This window comes from Leguminivora glycinivorella, chromosome 4, assembly GCF_023078275.1.
Source record: "Leguminivora glycinivorella isolate SPB_JAAS2020 chromosome 4, LegGlyc_1.1, whole genome shotgun sequence".
Taxonomy (NCBI): domain Eukaryota; kingdom Metazoa; phylum Arthropoda; class Insecta; order Lepidoptera; family Tortricidae; genus Leguminivora; species Leguminivora glycinivorella.
The window spans coordinates 11,082,758-11,107,070 of NC_062974.1; the positions used below are offsets into that span (position 1 = coordinate 11,082,758).

At 36.9% G+C, this 24,313-nt stretch overlaps 1 protein-coding gene across 1 annotated transcript in view; it reads left to right on the plus strand.

Moving 5' to 3' along the window:
* LOC125225194 (proteasomal ubiquitin receptor ADRM1) overlaps positions 1-23,705 on the plus strand; it is a 33,184-nt gene extending 9,479 nt beyond the window's left edge. The window contains exon 7 of the mRNA XM_048128788.1: positions 23,339-23,705. Coding sequence (XP_047984745.1) covers positions 23,339-23,584 — 246 coding nt within the window. The 3' untranslated portion in view covers positions 23,585-23,705. The remainder of the gene's footprint in view (positions 1-23,338) is intronic.
* The last annotated feature ends 608 nt before the right edge of the window (positions 23,706-24,313 follow it).

Below are 24,313 nucleotides of genomic sequence, written 5' to 3' on the forward strand. Positions count from 1 at the left end.
CCGCATTGACGTTTTCGAGATGTGGTGCTAGATGAAGATTTTGCAAATATCCTGAATTGCCTTCCGTACAAATGTGTCTATCTTACGCGAATTGAAAATCAACACCAGGTTATCAACCATCTATTTACGTAGAATTTTGGAGTTTTTGGAGGGAAAAAGGCCACAACCTTGAGCAACTAATCATTACTGGCAAGGTTGATGGCTAACGATCCAGAGGTCGCAAGATGGACAGATGAGATCCTTTCTATCCTCTACACCCAACTTCAGAAAATCCATACTTAATATTATAAATGCGAAAGTAACTCTGTCTGTCTGTCTGTCTGTCTGTCTGTCTGTCTGTCTGTCTGTCTGTCTGTTACGCTTTCCCGCTTAAACCACGCAACTGATTTTGATGAAATTTGGAACAGACAATCTTTAGACCCTGAGACAGAACATAGGCTACTTTTTATTTCGAAAAAAGGGATGAAGGGGTTGAAAAAGAGGTTGAAAGTTTGTATGGGATTTCTTAATTTTAAATGATAAAACCATGAAACTTTATATTTTAGCACTTGATAAGAAATCATTAAAAATATATTTAAAGTCACATACAGGTCGAACGCGATTAATTAACATTATTTTTACCTTTAAAATAAACATGGTGGGAAATAAACATTAACTAAAAGCGGGTAGATTATATTTATTTGTCTACCCCGAACATTTATATAAATTAATATCGGGTAGTTTTGTGTTGTTTACATCTCCGGTGACATTTTGCTGGGACGTCAGTCTTCCGCGACCACGGCCAGTGCAACCTGGCCGAAACGTTGGGAAAAAAGGTAAAAATAATGTTAATTAATCGCGTTCGACCTGTATGTGACTTTAAATATGTGTACAAAGCGCGAGAACTTAAAGTGTTATATCATTAAACATCTTGATAAGGGATAGGGATAGGGATAGGGATAGCGATAGGGATAGCGATAGGGAAAGCGATAGGGATAGGGATAGCGATACGGATAGCGATAGGGATAGCGATAGCGATAGCGATACGGATACGGATACGGATAATATGGGTATCGTTAGCGGGATACGGATAATCGGTCGGCGGTCTCTTACAATCAATGTGCTCTAAGACGATCGTTGTTTGCTTGCTTGAAGATTACGTTTGCGATAAGTATAAGCAAAATGTAAAAAATTGTAAGGGATAATAGAAAAAAGTACTTTTTACCCACCGATCATAGTGTCGAAATACGGGCTATGTGGGATGTTTATAAAGGTTTCCCCAGCGTATATAGAATTACCTACGCTGTGGTCGATGTGTAATATTTCTACAATCATTGCAAGCAAAAGTATTATGTGCAATCGAAATAATCGCAGATAAATATACCTACAGAGAAACCTACGGTCCCTACGGATCCAAATGAAAATCTTAATGAACACTTTTATTACGCGGGCGAAGCCGCGGGTAAAAGCTAGTATTTAAATAACAATGAGTGAATTAATGGTCTTATCCTTCATTCGGGGTCTAAATTTGGAGTTTATAAACCCAACTGTGGATAGTGAACTGATTATCCACAATCCAAACTTGTTGGTTTTAAAGAAATCAGGTTTTTTTTATCTTGGAACCGACTATGCAGGCACGCACAGTGCAGGCAACAATGCACGGACTCTAGCCGCTGCAAGAGCTCATGCCTGATGATGGATCTCCATACTCTCCATATGCCACGAAACATGTCGGCAGACATATTGTACTTAGGTACGTTTATGAAACGACAATCAGTCATCCCTCTCGCGCGTATTGACTGTCGACGTATTACATTGGGTGAGATATAACAGACATGTTTTCAATACCACAATATATACATACAAAAAATAAACGTTTTCATGTAGAAAACGAATTCTTACTAAATAAAGTGATTACCAGAAGTATCTACAAGTGTTTATTTACGAAGAAACAGCGACAGAAGTGCTTTTTGTAGTAATTTTTAAGTAAATTAAAATTTCGGTAAAAAACCGGTTTTTGAGTATATTTACCGGTAATTTACCGAACCCAAATTTGGCAAAATTACCGGGAAACCGGTAAACCGGTTTACCGGTTTGCATTCCCTATACATGACCCAGAAGCATATGTACACATATTATGAAAGGTATTTGAATGATCTACAAGATTTTTTAAGAAAACTTTTGTCTAAGATAAATATTTTTCAAGATATGAAGCAATGTATGAAGCAATAATTTTTAAGAAAAAAAAAACCGCCTTCCTTTGGGATTCTGGTGATAAATACTTTCAAATGTTGGATTATGTTATCAATTCGTCTGTATATTTTTTAATGTTTGTTATTCGATATCTCCGTCATTTCTGAACCAATTTTGAAATCTGGATGATTCTGAAGTACTTACAGATGAGAATGATTATCAGAACGGAACTCTAACCAGGGGTGGCTCACTCTTCATCAGCAGTTCCACTGCACCAAATGTCACTGTTCTGGACGTAAGTGCATGCTGTTCTTATAAAAATACCAAAGTCACTATAAGTGTGCCGTTCAGATTTGAGGAGTTCCGTTCTGACCATCATCAGCAATTCCACTGCACCAAATATCACTGTTCTGGACGTAAGTGCATACTGTTCTTATAAAAATACCAAAGTCACTATAAGTGTGCCGTTCAGATTTGAGGAGTTCCATTCTGACCATCATCAGGAGTTCCACTGCACCAAATGTCACTGTTCCGTACGTAAATGCATGCTGTTCCTTTAAAAACACAAAAATCACCATATGTATGCCTTTCAGATTTGAGGAGTTCCCTCGATTTCTCCAGGATCCCATCATCAGAACTGGGTTCTGAGAAAAATGGGACCAATCTGTATGCATATACATTCAATCAAAAAAAAAAAATTTTCAAAATCGGTCTAGTAACGACGGAGATATCGAGGAACAAACATTAAAAAAAAAAAAAAAAAATCATACAGACGACTTGATAACCCCTTCCTTTGAGATTTGGAAGGCGGTTAAAAAGTGGGGGGGAAAACGATTTTTAAAAAATTAACAGTTTTTAGGAGCTTATACCTAGATAATGGTTGAGAATAGAAAAAAAGTTTCTAGATCAAAGTTATAGATTAGATTAGATTAGATTAGATTAATTTATTTCTCATTGAAAATGTACATTAAATTTTACATGTCAATAAAATAAAATGCATTCACAAAAAGATCGTCATTACACAATATCAAAATAATAATAAATTATAATAATGGTCTAAAATCTAAATCATTCGATGTCAGTAGTAAAATTAAGTATACAGGAAAAAATAAAAAATATAAAAAATATACAACAAAATACCTATCATATATCAAAAGTGACAAATAACTACGAGTATAACTATATTCGGCTAGGACCTCCTAGGTAATGTCAATCAAAGTTACATATATATTTTATTTAAAATGAAAATAAATAATTGTACATATTTTATTCTTTATATTCTTTGACAGAATAAAGCGTTTTGTTCAATAACAATTCCTTTAGTCGACGCCCAAATACATCATCCGATGTTTCATTTCTGAGAGTGGCGGGTAGACGTTCGTAAAACGACGGGCCTATTACGCGTGGGTTTTTGTCGAGCAACGCAAGGCGCCGCGGCACGGACTGTAATCGGCCGGTCTGGCGGGTTATTCTGCCAGGCATGTTTATGCGTTTAAATGAGTCGATATTTCGGCGTGTGAACATGATAATTTCATATACATAGAGGGAGTAGTGCGTCATTATATTATATTCCTTGAAGAGCTGTCGACAGGGGTGTCTGGGATGTACACCTGCTAGTACACGTAGGGCTTTTTTCTGTAAGATAAACACCCTGTTTGATTCTGTACAATTTCCGTATAAGATAATACCGTACGCCATGAGTGATTGGAAATATGAGTAATAGATTTGGAGTAGTGACTTTTTTGAAATAATTGGCTTGAGTTTACGCATCGCAAATATAGCACTACTAAGCCTTTCGCATAGCTTATTTATGTGTTCTTTCCATTTTAGTCTTGCGTCAACGGTAAATCCAAGGAATTTGCACGAATCACAGCTTGGAATTTGCGATTTTATTTGTGGAATATTCATTGAAGGACTGGCCGAAAAAAGGATGATATTGGATTTTGTGACGTTGAGGATGAGACCGTTTGCCGAGAACCAGTCATGCAGTTGGTTGCACGTGTTTCCTATTTTTTCCTCGAGCTGCGAATACGTCTGCGCCTTCACTACCACGGTGGTGTCATCAGCGAATAGCACCATCTTACCTTCAGCAACTGAGCAAGGGAGATCGTTTATGAATACCAAAAATAAGGAATTCCCGAGCGCTGAGCCTTGGGGTATACCTTGTTCTAATATACCTGCATCGGATTTAACATTTTTGCCCTTTATTTTGACCTCGACTGTCTGCCGTCTGTTTTCAAGGAACGATTTGAATAGTTTTCGAGTGTTATTTGCAATTCCATAGTTTTCTAACTTTTCTAACAGTAAGTTATGGTTTATAACGTCAAAGGCTTTGGACAAGTCGCAGAATACACCCGCCGGTTTGTCCTTTTCGTCCAACGCCGTTGCTATGCAGTCATATATTTCGTATGCGGCTGTTGTGGTGGATCTATTTTTTCTGTAAGCAAATTGTTTGTCCGTCAGTAGGTCATTTGTCTCTAAGTGATGCATTAAGCTATTTGATATAATAGATTCGATTAATTTAGAAATGTTAGGAACTATAGTGATAGGCCTGTAATTGTCTACAGCAGTTTTGTCACCCTTTCCCTTATAGACAGGACATACTCGAGTGCTTTTCAGTACGTCCGGGTACTCACCGCACGAGAACATAGTGTTTATGAGTTCTACTAGTAGCCCTGCGACGACTGGCCATACACACTCGAGTATGTTTAAGGAAATATCATAGATATCTAGTGTCCGGCGTGTTTTTACCATGGACTTGAGGGTGCGGTTTAAGTCTATAAGTGTGATTTTAGGCAAAATGAAATTCGGTATATTTTTGTTATTTAAATGTTGCCTAACGTGCTTTATAGATTCCAAGTTGTTAATATTTAATTTATACTTTGATGTTACTGTTAGAAAGTGCCTATTTAATTCTTCCGGTATTTTGCTGGATGGCAAGTCGTGTCCATGTTCATCCCTAAGTGAAACAGTGTGTTGTGATGGTTTTGCAGAGGACTCCTCATTCACTATACGCCACATTTCCTTCGATGGGTTTTTGCTATTTAAAATACGATTTTCGAAATATTCTCGGCGGGCGGTCAGCGTTTCTGACTTAATTCGATCCGCTTGGTAGCTGATGCACTCCGCGAGAGTATCATGGTCCGGGTATTGTTGTTTCATTACTGTTAAGTCATTATAGTTGGTAATCAATTTAGAAAGACTTTCTGTGATCCACGGCACATGTGTGTTTTTCTTAATTAAAATATTTTTTATAGGAAAATGAATGTCAATATAGTACGTTAAAATATTAAATAATTTTGCAAATTTATCATTTATACATATCATGTCATCAAATACAAAATTCCAATTATAATTTTCAATATCAGTATAGAAAGTATTTAAGAGGGGGTAGAGCAGGGAGAATTTTCAGAATCTGTCAAATTACCCCATTACACACACAAACACCCTTCACTCACACTACCTCAATTTACTGTGAAAGGTCAGTGACCCTTAATTTTTTTCAAGAGTGTTATTTTGAGTTTGTAGTCAACTACTGACCTCCTTTGAGAAATTAAAACTGTAAAAAAGGTAGCATACAAGAAGACAGAGAAAAAATACGCATCATCTAGCTTTCCTTCTCTGTTCATGTCTCATGTGAATTTAATTTACCTAAATATGTAGATAACGTTCCTTATTCAATTGATTGTTTATCTAGGTGTATTTCAAATTACTTTGCACTACATTTTGCGTTACTTTTCTATACTTAGATTAAAAATCGTCAGCCTGCCTATCCCCGCAAACATTATTCAAAGACGTGTGTGAAGGGCTAAAGGCCGATACCTCCAGGCAGACAATTATTATGGTCGCGTGATAAATGATAAAACATCAGCCCTATCACACTATTTGTAAGTGCGATAGGGACGGCCCTATGTTATACCATTTATCGCGCGACCATGATTGCCCTGCCGGTCTTCGGAGGCCTGTGCTGTGTGTATTAAAGACTAACAGATAGGTACTTTATTCTTTTTGGTCGTTAGGTTTTTTATCAATTTATCATTTATTTTGATACAAAAATAAAGTATGTGTATAAAATAAAAACCTAATGAATAGAGTACAGCTAGCAGCAGTCATGTCAGAGACACAAAGAAAGACAGGGAATATCGACGCATATCTTATCTTATCCAATACTGCCATCGGCATCTGCATCAGACTCTTGATCTTACCCAATTTCCGAGTCCCTTTTCTTAATTACAGTTCCTTGAGTTGAAAATGTTGAAACTCATACTTAGTATTAAATAAACCACAAATACATATAAAAATCACAATATAATTTTAAATTATGGCTTGGGCCCTGTACCAGTTGCAGTCGCTACGTCTGTAAAGCCCCTTGTAGTTTCTTTTAAATGGCTAAATACCTAGATGTCATGTCATACACATCTGTGATGTAACTGAAAATTAAAAAACATCGCTCAGAGATAAGGTTCAAATTAGCATGGCAAAAAATACAGTGCAGTCAAAATACCATCAAAATACGAAAAAGCATATGTCAATATCACTGCCGTATGCCGTATTTCAGGCCATAAGGGCTGTTTTCTCAAATATGAAAAAATCTCAAAAGCAGAACTTTAAATAGTATTTTATGCAACAGGCGTTTAAAGGAGATCAAAAAAGACGAGTGGCATGGGTAACAATTTGAGGCGAAGCCGAAAATTGTTATTAAGACGCCACGAGTATTTTTTGACTCAGTTAAACACCGGTGCATACAATACTTTTTTTACGACCATGCACTTAGTTTTTAATAGGTTTCTTGAATAACTTTCGTGAAATTCACACTGTTTCCTGTATTTTGACGCAAAGGTTTGCACTGTCAGCTCAGCTGCCCAAAGCCTTCCGCGCACGCGCGCCGTATCGTTATAAGGCGTTGCCATGGTTACAGAGCCAAACAATGCGTTTTCAATTTTTTCGATACTGCGCGCATGCGCGGAAAGCCGGCGGACACTGGCTTTGGGGAATAGACTTTTATGTAGGGTTTTAAAGATCTTTACATGACCCTGTAAATGACGAATAATATGTAGTTCGGGAGTAGAAAAAAGACTTTCTAGGAAAATTATTTTGAACTTGATAGGTAGAACAATTTTTAAAAGTTGTACAAAAAAAATCTGAACTAAGTTTGTAACTATATGAAAAGTATTTTTTATCTTAGATTGCATATTTTATATGCATATTATCGTAACGAATTTTCTTTCAAATAAAAAGAGAATTATTAGAATAGGTTGACGGTGTCTACCGTAAACTAGGGTTACATTGACCAATTTGGGAATTTAAACTTCTCTAGCTTCTACATTTAATGGGTATTTTTACCCATTAAATGTAGGAGTTAGAGAAGTATAAATTCCAAAATTGGTCAACGTAACGTAACTAAGGAAAAAAAAATGGGACCATCAACTTTTTTAGTCTTTTCCTGCTAAAAATTTAAAAAGGTAACAAAATAAGTGATATCAGGATTATTGTTTTCTGTCACGATGCCTGCACGTATGAAATGTTTCTTTTTAACCCAGTGGTTGACTGGTAGAGAATGCCTTAAGGTATTATGTCCACCATTTGTACTTATTTTTTTATGTGCAATAAGGAATAAATAAATAAAATAATGTACGCAGAAAAAAAACGATGTGATCGAACATAAACTGACATCCAACTTTATTTGCAATTATTTCAATATTTATCACAAGAAGCGATCAAATTATCAGCCTCAACAAGTACCGTGACAAAATCAGACAATAATTAACTATGTGTCATTATGGTCAATGTTACCCCATGCAAGTGATCAAAGACACCCCACAGAGTAAATCATTAGTAGTAAATACCTAGTTTGACTTTATGATACAAAATTCAATACAATGGTATAGCTGAACACATTTCTGGCAACCTAATATTCACTGTGAACCTTTTACTTTAATACCCACTACGTTAGTTTAGAAGTTTATTTAAACATGAAAAATAGCGACAAACTATGCTTATATTTTGACATCCGCACTGCCCACGACCATACTTACTTATTCACCGCGTCAGAGCACCATCTAACTATAAAGGTTGGTTAAGGGTTATCATAATATATGTAGATTTCATTACCGACCACTCATAACATATTAAATCCTTATTTTTTGTTAAAATAAATATAATTTGCTCGTGACAGGTCATATTTTGTTCGCAATCCGAAAGAGTCAACCCTTTTCCCTATTCACCCCCATCCCGACCCTATTCACTCCAACGTTAGGGTGAGCGAAAATTACTAAATAAAACGACATATTTTCAAAGACAAACCGAAGTTCACACTGCCGGAAGATTTTTTGTGTAAAAAATTAGCATGGCACATATAAAAAAATTGCTATCGACGTTCATCAGTCGGTTTTGGCCCTATTCACCATAAATTACGTTAGGTATACCCATTCCGACCCCATGAACCCAAAATCTTCAGAAAACGATGTACTATGTAGCCCAATTTTATTTGGTATTTTGGAGGTAGCTAGTAAAAATAATTTAGTTTAACAATTGTGCGAAAATAGATTCTCATTTGGCCGGTTTTTTTAACCTGGCCTGGTGGCCTAGTGGTAATAACGTTAGCTGCGTAAGCTGAAGACCCGGGTTCGATTCCCGGCTCAGCCACCGTGGGCCTTGTCGTTTTTTCTTTCGTGTATGATATCTATTTCAATATATGTATGTATGTATGTGAACACTTTATTGTACATAAGACAAGTTAGGACATAAAAATACAGTAAAGTTATGATGTACAAAGGCGAACTTATCCCTATAAGGGATCTCTTCCAACCTTTGAGCGAATTGAAAATTTATTATTTATATAAACTTGAAAAAGAACAAATCAAAAATGATTCAATAAAATAATTTTATTTCTTCCCTAGTTGTATAGTTTCATACTTATGATTTTTATTTTAAAGTAATCCGTCTATATTATAGCAACCATGGGTGATTTTTGCGGACTTAAGTAGAAACGTGGAGGTAGACAGAAGTGTGATTAACATTTCTAAGTGTTAATTTCTTGTATCTAGTCTAACTGGGTCTATATTAATTCGCATAACTGAATACTCCTAATATGAAATGGCATACCGTTTATTACGCATAACGTTTAATACGCATATCATTATTTCGCATAACAGATTTCGTATAATGCTAATTCGCATAATGTAAATTGTTATAACGATGAATTGGTATAAGTATAATAAGCATAACTTTGTTTAGTAGAATGTTTAAATGGCATACAAGAAAATTATATTTTCACCACACTAACGGGTAACGGCTTACTTTTCCGTTCGAAAACAGATAGCAAAATTGCATTTTATCCACAAGAGTGCAAAGTAATTTCATACAAATTTTAACTTGATGTTTTAAGCTATTTAAGAGTTAGAAGAGAGTTAAGAATTCTAAGAATTTTACCTATAAATGATGATTTTGAATCATAAATATTGAAGAAATCGATGGATTTGATTTAGTTTGATGTTTTATAGTCAGTATTTTGTTCGTGTTGGGGTGGTGAAAAATTTTGTGTTTCAAACTCGGTGGCAATGTTTAACGTGCCGTACGAAGGTTAATGTGCCTTGAAACCCTCGCAACGCTCAAGATTCCACTTTTTGAACCACTCGCTACGGGGTGTGTAATGTTTGGTATAACTTTTTTTGGTATAGTAACATTTGATATAACAACATTTGGTATATATTTAAAGGATATAATCACTCATATGACATAATTAACATTTGGTATAACTACAAAATAGAACCGTTTTTCCCCCGAAGGGTAAAAAACGGATATTTAGGTTCCTGCCGAAGCTTGAACCACTAATGAGATTAACACCTTCATAACTCGGCCCTAATCGAGTGAATTCCTCGACTAGTAGCGCCATCTGGCGCGCCAATCAAGTACTAGTGTCGCCCGGTTACCAGCGCTCGGCTGCTTTTTCCTCAGTACCTTTAGCCGGCAAGGCCCTTAAGGGTGGTTCAAGCTTCGGCAGGAACCTAAATATCCGTTTTTTACCCTTCGGGGGAAAAACGGTTCTATTTAGGTGTCCGTGCCTTCGCTTGAACCACTAATGAGACGTGTTTAAACCTCTGCCGGCGCTGGTTAGGGCGTACTGTGACTGATATACTTTATTTATACAGAAATGTCATAATAAGAAATAAGAAGGCATACAAAGGTATGTTTCAAAATTTAGCTACTAAGATTTCATGAGTTGAAACTGACAGCACAGCACAGTTATCCATTATGACTCTATGATGGTGGTGAAACACTTAATTTATATATAACATAAAACCGACAGGAAGCCAGTAGTTAATAGATCGGTATTACAATATTTACGGAAATAAAACCTGTTATTTCATTAACATTTTTGTGAGAAAATATCTGTAGCAACCCAAACTCTGAAGAGCTTCCCTTCATCAATGGGTGTTACATCAACGTCGGCAAAATTTGTCTCACGTTTCCCTTACAACAGTCCTTAGTCAGAACAAGATCATATACATGTTTTTTGTCTTATAAATTCACCAAGATACTAGTCTTCTTCTGCTTAAGATAACTATAATTATATCATGTAACTATAATACACAATTATATCATAGCACTGCCGTGAGCATTATGACATTATGTTGAAATTTTTATTTTTCATGTAAATTGATTACTGTACCATAAGTAATGCGCCTATATGTATCTCTCAATATGCACATATTATTGTTAGTATACTGAGTAATAAGCAATATTGACATAGCTTAAACATTGTCTTACATAGCCCACTGCCAAATGTCAACATTTCCCAATGCATAATGTGTTATGAATTCTGTATATGAAATATACATTTGCCCAAAACAATTGAAATGGACGCTTGAGTTGGGAGAAATTGCACGCTATCATATGTTAATTTGTAATGTATACCCACATTACGATAATGTATGCGTTACTGCTGGACTGGTAGCAAAACTGCAAATAAGATGATAATACATTTTCGGCTTCTGACTGAATTGATAATACCATGGCCATGATTAGCTAAGGATCCATATAATAAAAGGTAAGCTCCTACTCAAAGTCTTTACGAGAACGGAAACTATGTAAATTTTTCCTATTAAATTAAAATGGGTCAACTGAGCAAAAATCTTTGGGATACAAGCGATTGAAACGAATCAATGATCTAATGAGTCACACATACTTAGGCGAAGATCAAATGAAGGCAATTATTTCTAATTAAATTGACTTTGATACTTCCATGAATATACATGAATGTTAATGCGGGAATCCTCTCTACACTGTACTAGTCAACTTTATTTAGTCTTTTACTATGTCTAGCTAGTATGCTTTTTTCGATATTTGAAATATTTAATTTGTGTTTGAATAATTATGAATATGTGATGCATATATTTTTAGGCTTATCATTTTTATGACTTATGTGCTGACTAGCCGAATTTATAAAGGGAAAATTGTACGATTCGTGAGCTAGTAATTCTAAAACATTACGACTTATGGCTCTTTAGTCCATTTCGATATTCTAATAAGAATGTAAGACGACAGATAACTATTCAAATAAGGGTTAATGATGTACGATTACCCATTTATAATTAAAATTCAGTCATCAGCTTAAGATAGTAAATAGTTTTCTTTTCAGCACTTTCGTAATTTATCACCAAATTGCAAAGCAATATATTCTATATTGCTCTTTTGTGCGAATAATATAAATGTCTCACGTTCTTTATAAACTGATGTATACACATAAACATACGGGTTAATATTTACTGTATTCTTGCTTATTTCCCAAAATCCATATGCAGCGGGACTTCCCATAAACAAGATGCAACTGTTATGTAAGGTAATACCTGATTCTACAATTATATCGAGATGAAAATTATTTATTTATCGTATGGCATATAATTAGGATTTTCTTAAAAGTCGTACGTACGCACGGCTGTAGCATGTAGCGCCACGGACGATGACAATGGTATTTACACTTGCCTGTCATTCGAGACCAATAGGTCAAAATATCGTAGCTATAAGTACCTACTGCGTACCTTAAGCGCTGAGCAATTTTATTTTTTATTTAGGTCTCAAGACCTTACTTCTGATAAATATAGTTCATCAATATCTATTTAAACGGCAATAATTTTAAGTTTTCTGTTACCACTAGAAACCCATTTTGCCTAGAATCTGCGCTCCCTTTTATGAGTGTCCTAACAAATTCTTGTATGTCAGGTATATTAGGAGTCTGAAGTCTTCTAAATTAAGTCTTATGCACAGTAATGTTATAAACATCATATTTCTAGTTCCTTACACTAAATTCAATTGGGACTGGGACTCGTCCTCTGGCCTTACGGACCGTTTTTTGAATAAGTTGTGGCGTCTCCTCTGTTACTGACAAATAGTCGCGCCGCAAAATTCTAATAAATGGCGCTTAGTAAGCAACTGCGGAAATGTGTACCGATCCTACAACGCGCTAATGGAGTTCCAAAAGTTAATTGTAAATATGCAACTTCTGTTAATCTCTCTAGGCCCCAGAAAACATTTGTCAAATGAAATAAACGGGAACTTTCTGTTAGTAATACCGCAGTAGCGGGCGATAATTTTAGGATGCGAGCGCCTCTTTATTTGTAAGAGGAAACTGTGGTCTAAAATCGAAAGAGATTCATCCTTCAATTTCCGTTTAATTTATCATTTCAGAAACAGGCCTCCACATTCAGTGACTACCTTTCAACATTTTATCCATAAGAGTGCCTTAGCAAATTGTGAAAATCGGCTTCCGTCGGAAAATGTATTGCCCTATTGGTTTTAATAAGATTAAAGTGTTTTCGATATATCATACATGAGTATGAACAACAAATAAGCACTTTGAATACAATTTACCAACACGGTTTCTTGCTTTGTTTTGTGTAGTTGTTTAAGTTTAGGACCAACTTCATTTACTTCGGTCAAGAGATGTAAGCCATAGTTCTTCGCTGTAAATAGTTTGAGAATATTGTTCGGTCGTCTCTTTAATCTAATTCGTTAGTTATTTATAGAAACATAGGATTCGTAACATTACGCCATCGAACTGGACAACCGACAAATCCTTTTACGACGAGAGTCCGTCCTGAGTAACAATGCAACAAGGCATACTAAAATTCTATTGTGCTAAATAACATATCCTTTAAGTTATTCTGCCAAACTATCCACAAAATATCGTATATATTTGGGAGTCAGATTTCCGGTACGAGTTTGTTGTCTTTGTAATTAACCTCTTCAAGGATTGTCTGTAACCTTGGTCTAGCTAACGTTAGTCTTGGTCTAGTTGGTCGATTAACGGCAGTTTGAGGTCAATTTGTAGTACATATATGTATATATCGTACTTAGAAAACTTTCCGAGCTGTAGCTTTTTATTTCTAAATGAATTGGTTCAGAAGTCTCTACTGGGTCGATTGCTACAGAAGTGATACTTTTGTCAGTTCGGTATACTGAACAACATATACTGGAACATTATCCGCCATTAGTCCGACTAGACGTTTCAGCCGGACAGCTATAAGTTTGCTGAAATACAGACTAATATCCAGGTTTCACAGAGTAATGAGCCTAGTACATGAATTTTCGTTTGCGGTAAGTTGTTTTGTAGCTAATAGTCAACATTTGCTAAGTACATGAGTGGTTCTTCTGCATTTCTAAAGTCCGTATCAAGACCCAAGACCATGCGTCAATTATTGACGCCCGTGAGTTGATGAGACTAGAGCTCTAATCATTCATTTAGAAGAATCTGCACTCTATGAATAGCGTAAAACAGTAGCATAAATTAATGGATTTTCTTTTTCCCATTGGTATTTTCACCGCCCCCTCTCCCTTTCTGATTGGGCAAGAAGGGCTTTGTAATATAAAGTGGTTTTTCATTCTGTTTAGCATCACTATTATGTATATTTCTTAATTCGCTTAGTATCTGGCAACAAAGTGCTAGTTAATTGCTACCGAAGCTCCACCCACACGTTTTTAGATGTGGAAGTGGATTTTCACAACGTCAAACCTGCTATATTGTAATAAACCTCTATCATGACGAGCATTATAAAAGTTGACATGACAAATTAGGTTGGCAATAACGGCGTTGCTTTACAGTAATTGGATCACACATTCGTCATCATTATGGCCGTTCAGATATTCACGAGTGAGAGAAATTTGGACATTCCTCACAATCATTCATCTGTTGGTCAGGTGACCACGCTGATTATGTATTAGCTAATTAGGCAATTGAGACGACGCCGATGTCGTTCACTTTACCTGTCTAAAACGACCCCACTTATGGGAACCCATCACGTGATGATTTTTGTCTAATAAGACAATGACTAAACTGTGTAATTGTGTATGTCTCAGGTTAACACGTACGCTGTGGTTCTGATTCGAAAGACCTTCTACGAAGTATATATGTTTAGAAATACCTTATACAAAGTATGTTTAGTTAAGAGTTGTGCTAATTCTTATAGTTCTTCATTATTATTATTTTTTTTGTCATGATATTTTTATGCAATAAAGTTTTTATCTATCTATCTATCTAATTACCGCAAAGTAGATCTTAAAGCGACATAATCTCATTGAGATTCGAGTACAAATACAACATTTTGCCTCGTGATCATAACGCTCGTCTCATGACACGAAAGGTGAATTAGTGCATAGCATGTAATAACCCAATGGGTTCTCACAGGATGTCGTAAATCATCGCATAGGGCAACGAAATCCAAATTCCAAGTCGCTGCAAAGTTCAATCTTTTACGGGGCGACGCTTGTCAATTTATATGACAGTGTACTTTTTCGCACAGCACAACTTTATTCATGTTATCTCTAATGACGAATCATGTCTGCACAATGAATGATTTCCTTCGTCATATCACGAGGCGATGCCCTATTGGATCGTGGGCCCTATCTTTTCATAGGCCAGGTTATCTAAAGGGACCTCATCTGTCGTTTCAAGACATCTCTTGTGTCCTGTCACCTCACGAGGCGAAGCTATGACTTTTCAAGGGACGAACCTATGTCGTCTCACGGGACGTCGCTCTGTCTCGTCTTACGTGAGCGTAGCATTTGTCCTTTATATTCTTTATGACGGTGCATAGGATTACACTGCGTCCCATCGCTGTCAATTTTCTTCATCGTCTCCATGCCACCACACAGGAACAACCCTGTTGTCTCGCGGGACAATGCAATGTCGTCTCATTGGACGACGCCTGTCGTGTCACGGCACGACGCCATGCCGTCTAACGGGACGACGCTTGTCGTCTCACGGGACTACGCCATGTCATCTCACTGGACGACGTCATGTCGTCTCACGGGACGACGCCTGTCGTCTCACGGGACGACGTCTTTCGTCTCACGGGACGACGTCTGTTGTCTCACGGGACGACATCTGTCGTTTCACAGGACGACGTCTGTCGTCTCACAGGACAACCTCTATCGTCTAACGGGACGATATCTTTCGTCTCACGGGACGACGTCTGTCGTCTCACAGGACGACGTCTGTCGTCTCACAGGACGACGTCTGTCGTCTCACGGGACGATGTCTGTCGTCTCACGGGACGACGCCATGTCAGTCTCACGTGAGTGAGGCATGTCTATCCGCGTACTTATGACGGAGCCTACAGGAGGTCACTGCGTCTCGTCGCTGGGCCAAAGGCACCGAGCGGAATATCACGAAGTTAGAAGTAATCATAATCTTCTCGATGTTTTAAATTTCTCGAACTTTTTAAGACTTGCTTTTGTAAACGTGTTGCTCGGCCGAGTTACAAAAGCGTACTGAGGAAAAAGCAGCCGAGCGCTGGTAACCGGGCGACACTAGTACTTGATTGGCGCGCCAGATGGCGCTACTAGTCGAGGAATTCACTCGATTAGGGCCGAGTTATGAAGGTGTTAATCTCATTAGTGGTTCAAGCGAAGGCACGGACACCTAAATATCTACTTTTATTTCCATTATTACACTATTTCTATTATTCCATTATTACATGTATCCACTGAACACGCCTACTACATAACTGGTAGACACTCTATTTTCTGAAAAACACTTATAAAAAACGAAAAAACTTAATAAGTAATGTATAAATAAAATAAAGACTCCTTAACTCAAATAATCTTTTTAATTTAAGATTAGCAGTTGAGTTCATAAATGCATATAGGTATGTTTCTTAAAAATAAACAGTTTTTTTTTTAACAATTCAAACATTGTAAAACATGGAAGAAATTGACCAGTTACATTTGCCCCCCACTCGAGATTTGCCCCGATGTATCTTACTTACCCCTATTTTTTTCATGCTTAATAAGTGAGACAGTATAAAATTAAACACTCAAAATCGAGCGCTCGAAATTGGAAAATCAGCCCCTGATTGATCCAATCGCTTACTCCATACAGTTAGTAAGTATGGCAATTCATTTTAGGATAATTAAAGTTATACGAAATAGTAGTATGCAAATTTCAATTATGCAGATTCATTGTTATGCGAAATAAGAATTATGCATTTTTAATATTATGCTTATTCAATGTTATGAACAATAATGTTATGCCAAATCTGTTATGCGAATTCAAATTATGCGAATTAATGATAGGCGAAATAGAGGGCACCCAGTCTAACTACGAAGCAATACATTGGCGTATAAATTGCGTCCATATACAGAGAGGTCATTCATAAAAATACCACTTTAAGTAAGTTATATATATTTTATACAATGTGACAAGCATTGACCACACATCCCAATTCACCCCTCTTCCGACCCTAATCAGCCCCTTCGTAAACCTATTCACCCCCTTTGCGACCCGATTCCCCCCATTCCTGATCCCATTCACCCCTCAGGCCGCGGATATTTATTCATCCCGTAAAAATTCCCCAACACAGTTGCATCGCTTTCTTCATGAAAACCATTATAAAAATGAAAATATGTCTTATGATTTTCTGTTATACATAAACTTTAGAAGTGTATACACATTCAAAAGGATAATGAACGATTAAAATGAGTAAAAATCCAATAAATTTGAACGTCAACTTTGACAGACATGAAACAGTAAATAAAAATGTGTGGCTTGCACATTTTCACTGTAATTTTAAATATTCACACATTTTTTTTTAGTAACATATTGTGTATAATACTTTTCACTCAACAGATAACTGTTATTGGCCTAAGACTATGTAAAAATACCTATGTAAGTTGAATATTTACGGCTGTTGTCCTAAACACAAATAATAATAATAATAAAAAAACATAATATATTATTTTCCTACTTTGATTGCGGAAAATAGAAGGAATATGTCAAGAAATATAATAACATTATATACCCCCGGAACCCTTTTCACCCCAAATTACGGTATTTATTAAATTGTCATTATGTAAAATGTCGGAAACTACGGAACCCTACACTGACGCGCTCTTGGTCGGTTTTTCTTCTAAATGCTATGTAAGAGATAATAAAAAATTACACCTCCCAATTTATAATGTTTTTTTTGCAAAAAAAATATTTATTGCTCTCCGAGACATTTCTAAAAACCCCTGACTCAATGGGGATACGACGTTTCATAACAGAGTTCCTATGATCACCTTTCTGCTCCATCATCAGATTAGCTCCATGATACTATAATATTGCATTGTCACTTGATTTACATATGTGTGCAAAATTTCAGCTCAATTGGAAACCGGAAAGTGGGTCAAATTTAGCTTCTACGTTTTGACTCAAACTAACATAACTAACAAGGTAAGTTGAATAAGAGCTTGTACGTATAAAGGCTTCTGATACTAGATTTGCAATAAGTTTACTTGTCATAATTTAAGAACAGATGAGACAAACATATCCAATGACACAAGTCTATACCGTTTTTGTGAACTGTCAAATCACCTCATACAATTTACGGCTGTAAGGCAACCAGGTAGGGTTTATTATTGCACTTTAATTACATATTAATGATTTTTAGCCCGTAAGATATATATTTGCTTTAACAATGGATAGATATTTATGCGGGTGAGAGTGTAATTTAGGTTTTTATAAAGAATCAAATATTTTTAAGCGACCCGATCAGATATGTATGCGGATAAGGACCCTCCCACATCTACCGTCTTGCGATCGTAGCGTCGGGCCAACTGTATGGCCGCGCTGACGCGGCGTCTTTTTCCATACAGTTGGCCCGACGCTATACGCTCGCGAGACGCTAGAAAGAGAGACGATGTTTTTGCCGGTCACGGAGCATCACAAATTGTCGTCATGTATACTTATGGCCCCCTATAGAAAATCAGATATTTTTGCACGGCTGTTCATAGTCATTTATGCTGGTCACCAGCTGGTGTTCCATGAACATTTGGTCTAAGTAGTTGAGTGGAGAAGTGCCATTCAAAACAAGCGCTTTGTAAACAGCGATGTATTTAGGTGATTTATAATTATTATTGTTTTCAACTTACGGTTACGTGTTCGCGGTATGCACAAAGCAAATCTTTAATGAAATTGAGTCATTTTTTTATATACACAATTAAATTTGAACCAGAAGCACTATACCTATACCCGCTCGCATTCCCCTTTTTTCTATTCTAAATAAGAATCGATTAATACGTATCTGAATATGTATGAATAAATTAAATTGTAATTGTTTACATACAACCTGTGAAGTTTGGTTGACAAAATTTGACGTAGGTACTGTCATATATATTTTTAAAATGACGTACTGTTAATACCAGCGTAATGAAAATGTATTCCAATGAGTAAAACAAAACATGAAACTTTTTTCAATTTAACCGAACTAGAATGAAATCATTTATACTCATTCGGTTGTGTTCGTTATTTTCTTTAATAATGTGATATATTTTTATTTATTTTTTATGCACAAGCCATGCACATTTAAATTTTAAATGAGATTGGATCTCCACCTGACATATTTGATTTACCCTATTTATTTTGAGCACAGTTTTACACTGGTATGGTTTTTCGTGTACGTACACCATTTTCTGTCAAAATATTTGTCAAATTTAATTGTCAACGCGGAGCGACCGGCGACACGTCTGCCTCCGATGAGCCGCTCACGGCATCTAATCGAAAGGAGAATTCTGACAGCAATGGCGAATGTATGGAAATTTTACGATAGTTTAAATTTAAGGTAAAATTTCTTTGTTGCCTTTGAGAGGAAAAATATAAAAAACCTCAAAACTTCTAGTCCATTTATCTGGCTTTTAGAATCACTTAATGTTATAACTAAAGTATTGAATTTTTTAACAAAGTTTACTAAACGGCGACATACGTTTTTCTCATTTTAGGTCAACTTTGCGTGTGTTTATTTATTATACCTTTAATAATTAGAGATTCTGAATAGTCAAAAGTTGTAGACACGCTCTTTAAGATAATAACTACATTTATTTTATTCCATTTTATTGAGAAATGTGAGCAGCATTTGTTAAACGCCGAATGCACTTTTCGAGGATTTCGTACGACCCCCTCTTAATGCTTGGTCAGTAAATAGTCGTTTTTGAACGGATTTGTTAGGCTCAATTGTTTGTCGGTGCATTACAGGTAGGGTGAACACCTGTGCGCTATGGTCGCTGATCGGGGTGTCTAGCGGCCGGGCCTCGACGCCCAGGTAATCGCTCGGCACCAGCCCGCAGTCAATGCAGGTCGAGCTGTGTGTTGACACACGGGTCGGAAATTCCACACAGTTTTTACACCCGTACGTTTTTAAGATTTCGTCCACCCGCCGCCTCGTTACGTTATCGGTCATAAAATCAACGTTCTGGTCGCCGACTATAATGAAACTTTTATTCTCTTTTATTATCTTATCCAATAGTAACTCTAATTTATCTAAGTAAATTTCAAAGTCTCCATTTCCAGTCCGGTACAAAACAATTACTATTAAACCTATTTTGCAAATTTCAATTGCAGTGAACTCGATATGAAATTCGATAGCCAGGCTTTGTAAGTCTTTCCGCTCGCGGTACTCAATATCTGCCCGTGTGTACAGCGCCACGCCGCCATGTTCGATATTCGCACGGCAGTAGCTATTTGCAAGCCGATAGCCACATAACCTAACTCGATCGATTTCATATTTTTTACACCATGTCTCACTGCAGGCCAATATATCGGGATTTTCGGAGTTTACTAACAAGTCTAGTAGTGCAGTTTTGCCGCAGATTGACCTGACGTTTTGGTGAATGATTTTAAAATATGAAGATTTTGTTAATGTGGCGGTCGGTCGCCGCTCCTGACAATGTCGTTTTTTGGCTCGATTTTATTAAAGTGCCTGATTGATACACCAGCTGGCCAGTGTTTGTTGCTACGGACTATGCCTACTTTATTCGCCGGTACATCGATTTTGAAGGACGAGTAGTGACCCCTCGTGACCTTCAGCTGTTCGCACCTATCTACCTGGACCCCGATGCTGGTTTGGATGTGGTGAATGACGTCGTCACAGCTGGTTTCCGTGTTCAGGTTGAAGACATGCAGGCTGACAGACCGTGGCGTAGCCGCTCGCAGCTCGACGCCGCGCCGCTCCGCCGGAACCACGAACGTCGGTACCGGGGGTGCCAATGGAGCACACGCAGCATTTGGAGGAGTCAGTGAAGTGCACGTAGCTGAAGGTTCTAACGAGGTGGGCGGCGCCGGCGGGGCGAATGCTGCAGCTAGTGCGCCTGCCGCAAGAGAATTTTCTCCCTTTTGTGCTGCTACTCCCCCAGAACTCTCACCTGACGAAGCTCTTCGGGGGACCTTCAGTTCCTGATCAACGGATTTGTGGACGTGAAGATGGGCAACAGCTGGTTCTGATGCTGTTCTGACAGATGGCACAGAGGATGGATCCTCTGGTGATGCCGAAGGTTGAGCAGAGAGATCTCTTGATTGAAGCTTACGACGGGTGCGGTTCCGGAGTCGGGGCAGTTCCACTGGCAACCTATCTGCGGGGCCCGTTGGCGTCTTGTACGATACCTCGTGTTTGGAGGGAGGAGTATTCTCTGTTGGCGGTGCTTGTCTTCTGTGTGTAATGTCATTGGTGAAGTTTAGTGTTTTCGGACTGGAGTTTTGTATTGCTCGTATCGTTTCTTGTTGTGTATCAGAATTTTCAAGGTCAGTTTGATTTTCATTTAATTTTTGTAACATTCTTGAGTATACCTCTTTATGTGTTGAAAGTTCTTGTTGTTGACATTTAATTAAATCATATGTGTTGTTTAGTTTTTGTTTCATTTCAATAACAGTACTTTGTAAATTCAAAATAACGTCCATCAACTTTCCGTCACAACAGTTTTCCTTCTTCTTCGCTTTTGTTGGTGGCATTTTAATCACTTTTTTGTCACAGCGTACCTTTATTATCTCAAATAACTAAAATATCTTGTTTGTTTTAACAGAACTATGTACTAAATAATTATAATAAATGAAAAAATACTGAGCAGTTTAAATTTGCTGCTACAGGTGATAGAGAATTTTATAAGCTTTCAAGGTGTAGTAAACCAAAATTTCGTATGACGCATAGTTTTTGAAATATGAGCAAAAAACCAAAAAATGGGACCTTTTTTCATCCCCCCCTCTTCGAGCTCACGTCCAAAGTCCGAGGACTTTTAGTATGTATGTCTCCTGACTACCCCTAACAACATCCCGTAGTGAAACTTTCTGCTTTCGGCCATTCCACCTAGACCCCCTTTTGAGCATTCATTGACTGATCTATAGGTACGAGACCTGTGCACGACAGCAGCAAAAAATATATATATTATAGGTAATTCCACGGAGGTTGAAGTGAATGATAACACACACAGCTAAATGAAGATTAGTACTGATTGCAAAAAAATGAATGAATGAAATGAGTGAGTGAATGTAAAAAAACCAATTAATATATTTTTGAAAAACATTATTATTTATTGATATACTTATCATTAATGGTATTAAAAGCAGTAATGGTATTATCCGGTGAACTTTATAGCTCATTATGAAATTTCACTTCCAAATAAGTATTCAGCTATCGATATATTTTATATCGGAAGGATGTCCCTATGTTAATTGACGTTATTGCTACCGCGACTTCTATGTCTGCTAATAAGTAATGAAAAAATAGGTAAACACCATTTTAACAGCTACGATGATAAAATAAGGCAATCTATTACATATTATCTTTGATTTCTACGATTAATGTTACAATCATAATCTGACAATTAATTAATCACATACGAGATATTTTATTTTCTGTTTTGTTTGAAAATTGTTCTATAGACGTAATTCTTAACAAAATAGTTAATAGAAACTTTTTGGTCTTTCTTGCAATTCACTGTTGAATCTGCAGTCGGTACACGGTAAGAACACTAATTTCAAAATCTCGTTGTCTTTACATGACAGTGTTATAGTGTGCGTGGCCTCAACTGAGTTGAAACTACCTATACTAATTACGTGCTCCTAGAAACATTGCCCTAGTAGTCTAGTAGAAAATTAATGTAAATAAAATAAGTACTAACATAGCTCTTAAGTGCAGACTAACCATAATACTATGAGTCATACTGTTACTCGAAATAAAGAATTTTATTATTTATTATTATAAAAAAAGCCACAAATATTTTACAGATCAATTTCAATTGTTTTTAAATTCCATTTTCTCAAGTTTTTCATGTCTTATTATTGTCGTATCATCTAACATCTTTGGCTAAACATTTTGCACTAACCTCACATCCTTGAGTAGGTAATTTAATTAGTGTCAAAGTGACACCGATAAACGCTTCCTTGAACAAATAGCTTTTATTGACTTTTCTATTGACAGTACCATTTCTAAATCTGTCTAAAAATGAATCTAGGTATAAATAGGTACCTACGTACGTACCTACCTACATGAGAGCATCTGCAACACGCCGACATTCATTGCATTGTACACTGGCTTGTTTACTTTGAAATCATTAAGGACTAAGTATCATACAAGTCTCAAAGAATAATTAATCTACTCGTAAATTAGATCCAGGTTACTTAAAGAAGTTAAATATTTTGATTGATGCCGTCAGAGTTGCTGATGCGCCTTCGGAAAGTTTCTAATAAAATAAGTAAACTGCAAAAATTCCAAATTGGACAATTTCGGAAACTCTTTTTTCTCTGTTGCAAGTTTTTAGACTCCTGTAGCAATTTTTTCGTGATATTTACTTTCCCCTATTTTTGGTATATATCCGCAGCTCGAATACGTCATTCGTAATCATAATACTACTGTTATGGTTGCAGGCGGCGAACCAGTTCTCTTCAGCGCTGACTTCAGGCCAGATGGGCCCCGTGATGACGCAGTTCGGTCTCTCGCCCGAAGTCGCCTCGGCCGCCAACACCGGCGACATGCAGGCCTTCTTCCGCGCCCTCGAGAACAACTCCTCCGCCACTTCAGAATCCAAGTCCGAAGACAAGTCCGAGGACAAACCGAAAGATGAGAAAAATAACGACAAAAAAGATGGCGACGCTGGCATGTCGCTAGATTGATTCGTTGTAATGTGATGTGTGCTGCAAATTATTTACTTTCGGTTCAATTTCGTATAGTATTTAGTATTAATTTGATGTTCACTTCTCGCTTTCAAAAATAAAAGAATACCTATTCGATAAACCACGTTTTAATGAATACTGTTCGGTCCGGTCGTCCACGTCTACCCTCCATCCAAAGTCGAAAATATGCGCGTAAAATAATGTCTTGATCTTTCCTAATCCTGATACCAAAAATGCTTAAGGTACAGCGGGGCAAATCTCGACTGGGGGACAATTGTAACTAATCCATTTTGTAAAACATGAAAAAATGGACCAGTTATATTTGTACCCCGCTGTACCTTAGTTGACAACTATATTAATACCACAGACTACGCAAAGGTTGTTTTAAACGTCTAAATCGTAATAACGCTTTAACACGTGCAAAGTCTGCCCTATCAAAATCGCTGTCAACTTAGCTTGGCCGGGCTCATAATTGCCGCAAACAATACCAATGCCTATTATGACACAATTAATACCCACCTGTGTAGGTATTTATAGTAAAGGAAAAAAACACGTATATGTCTGTTTACCTATAATTCTTGGAATTGGAGATTAAAAAGATAGGGAAAGCCGAATTCTTCGTTATCCATCTATGACGCACTTTCTAGTATTGTGATAACTCTATCAACCAAGCTTATCGCAGTATCTGTTTGATACTCGTACTATCGATATGTTTTTATAATGTTGATA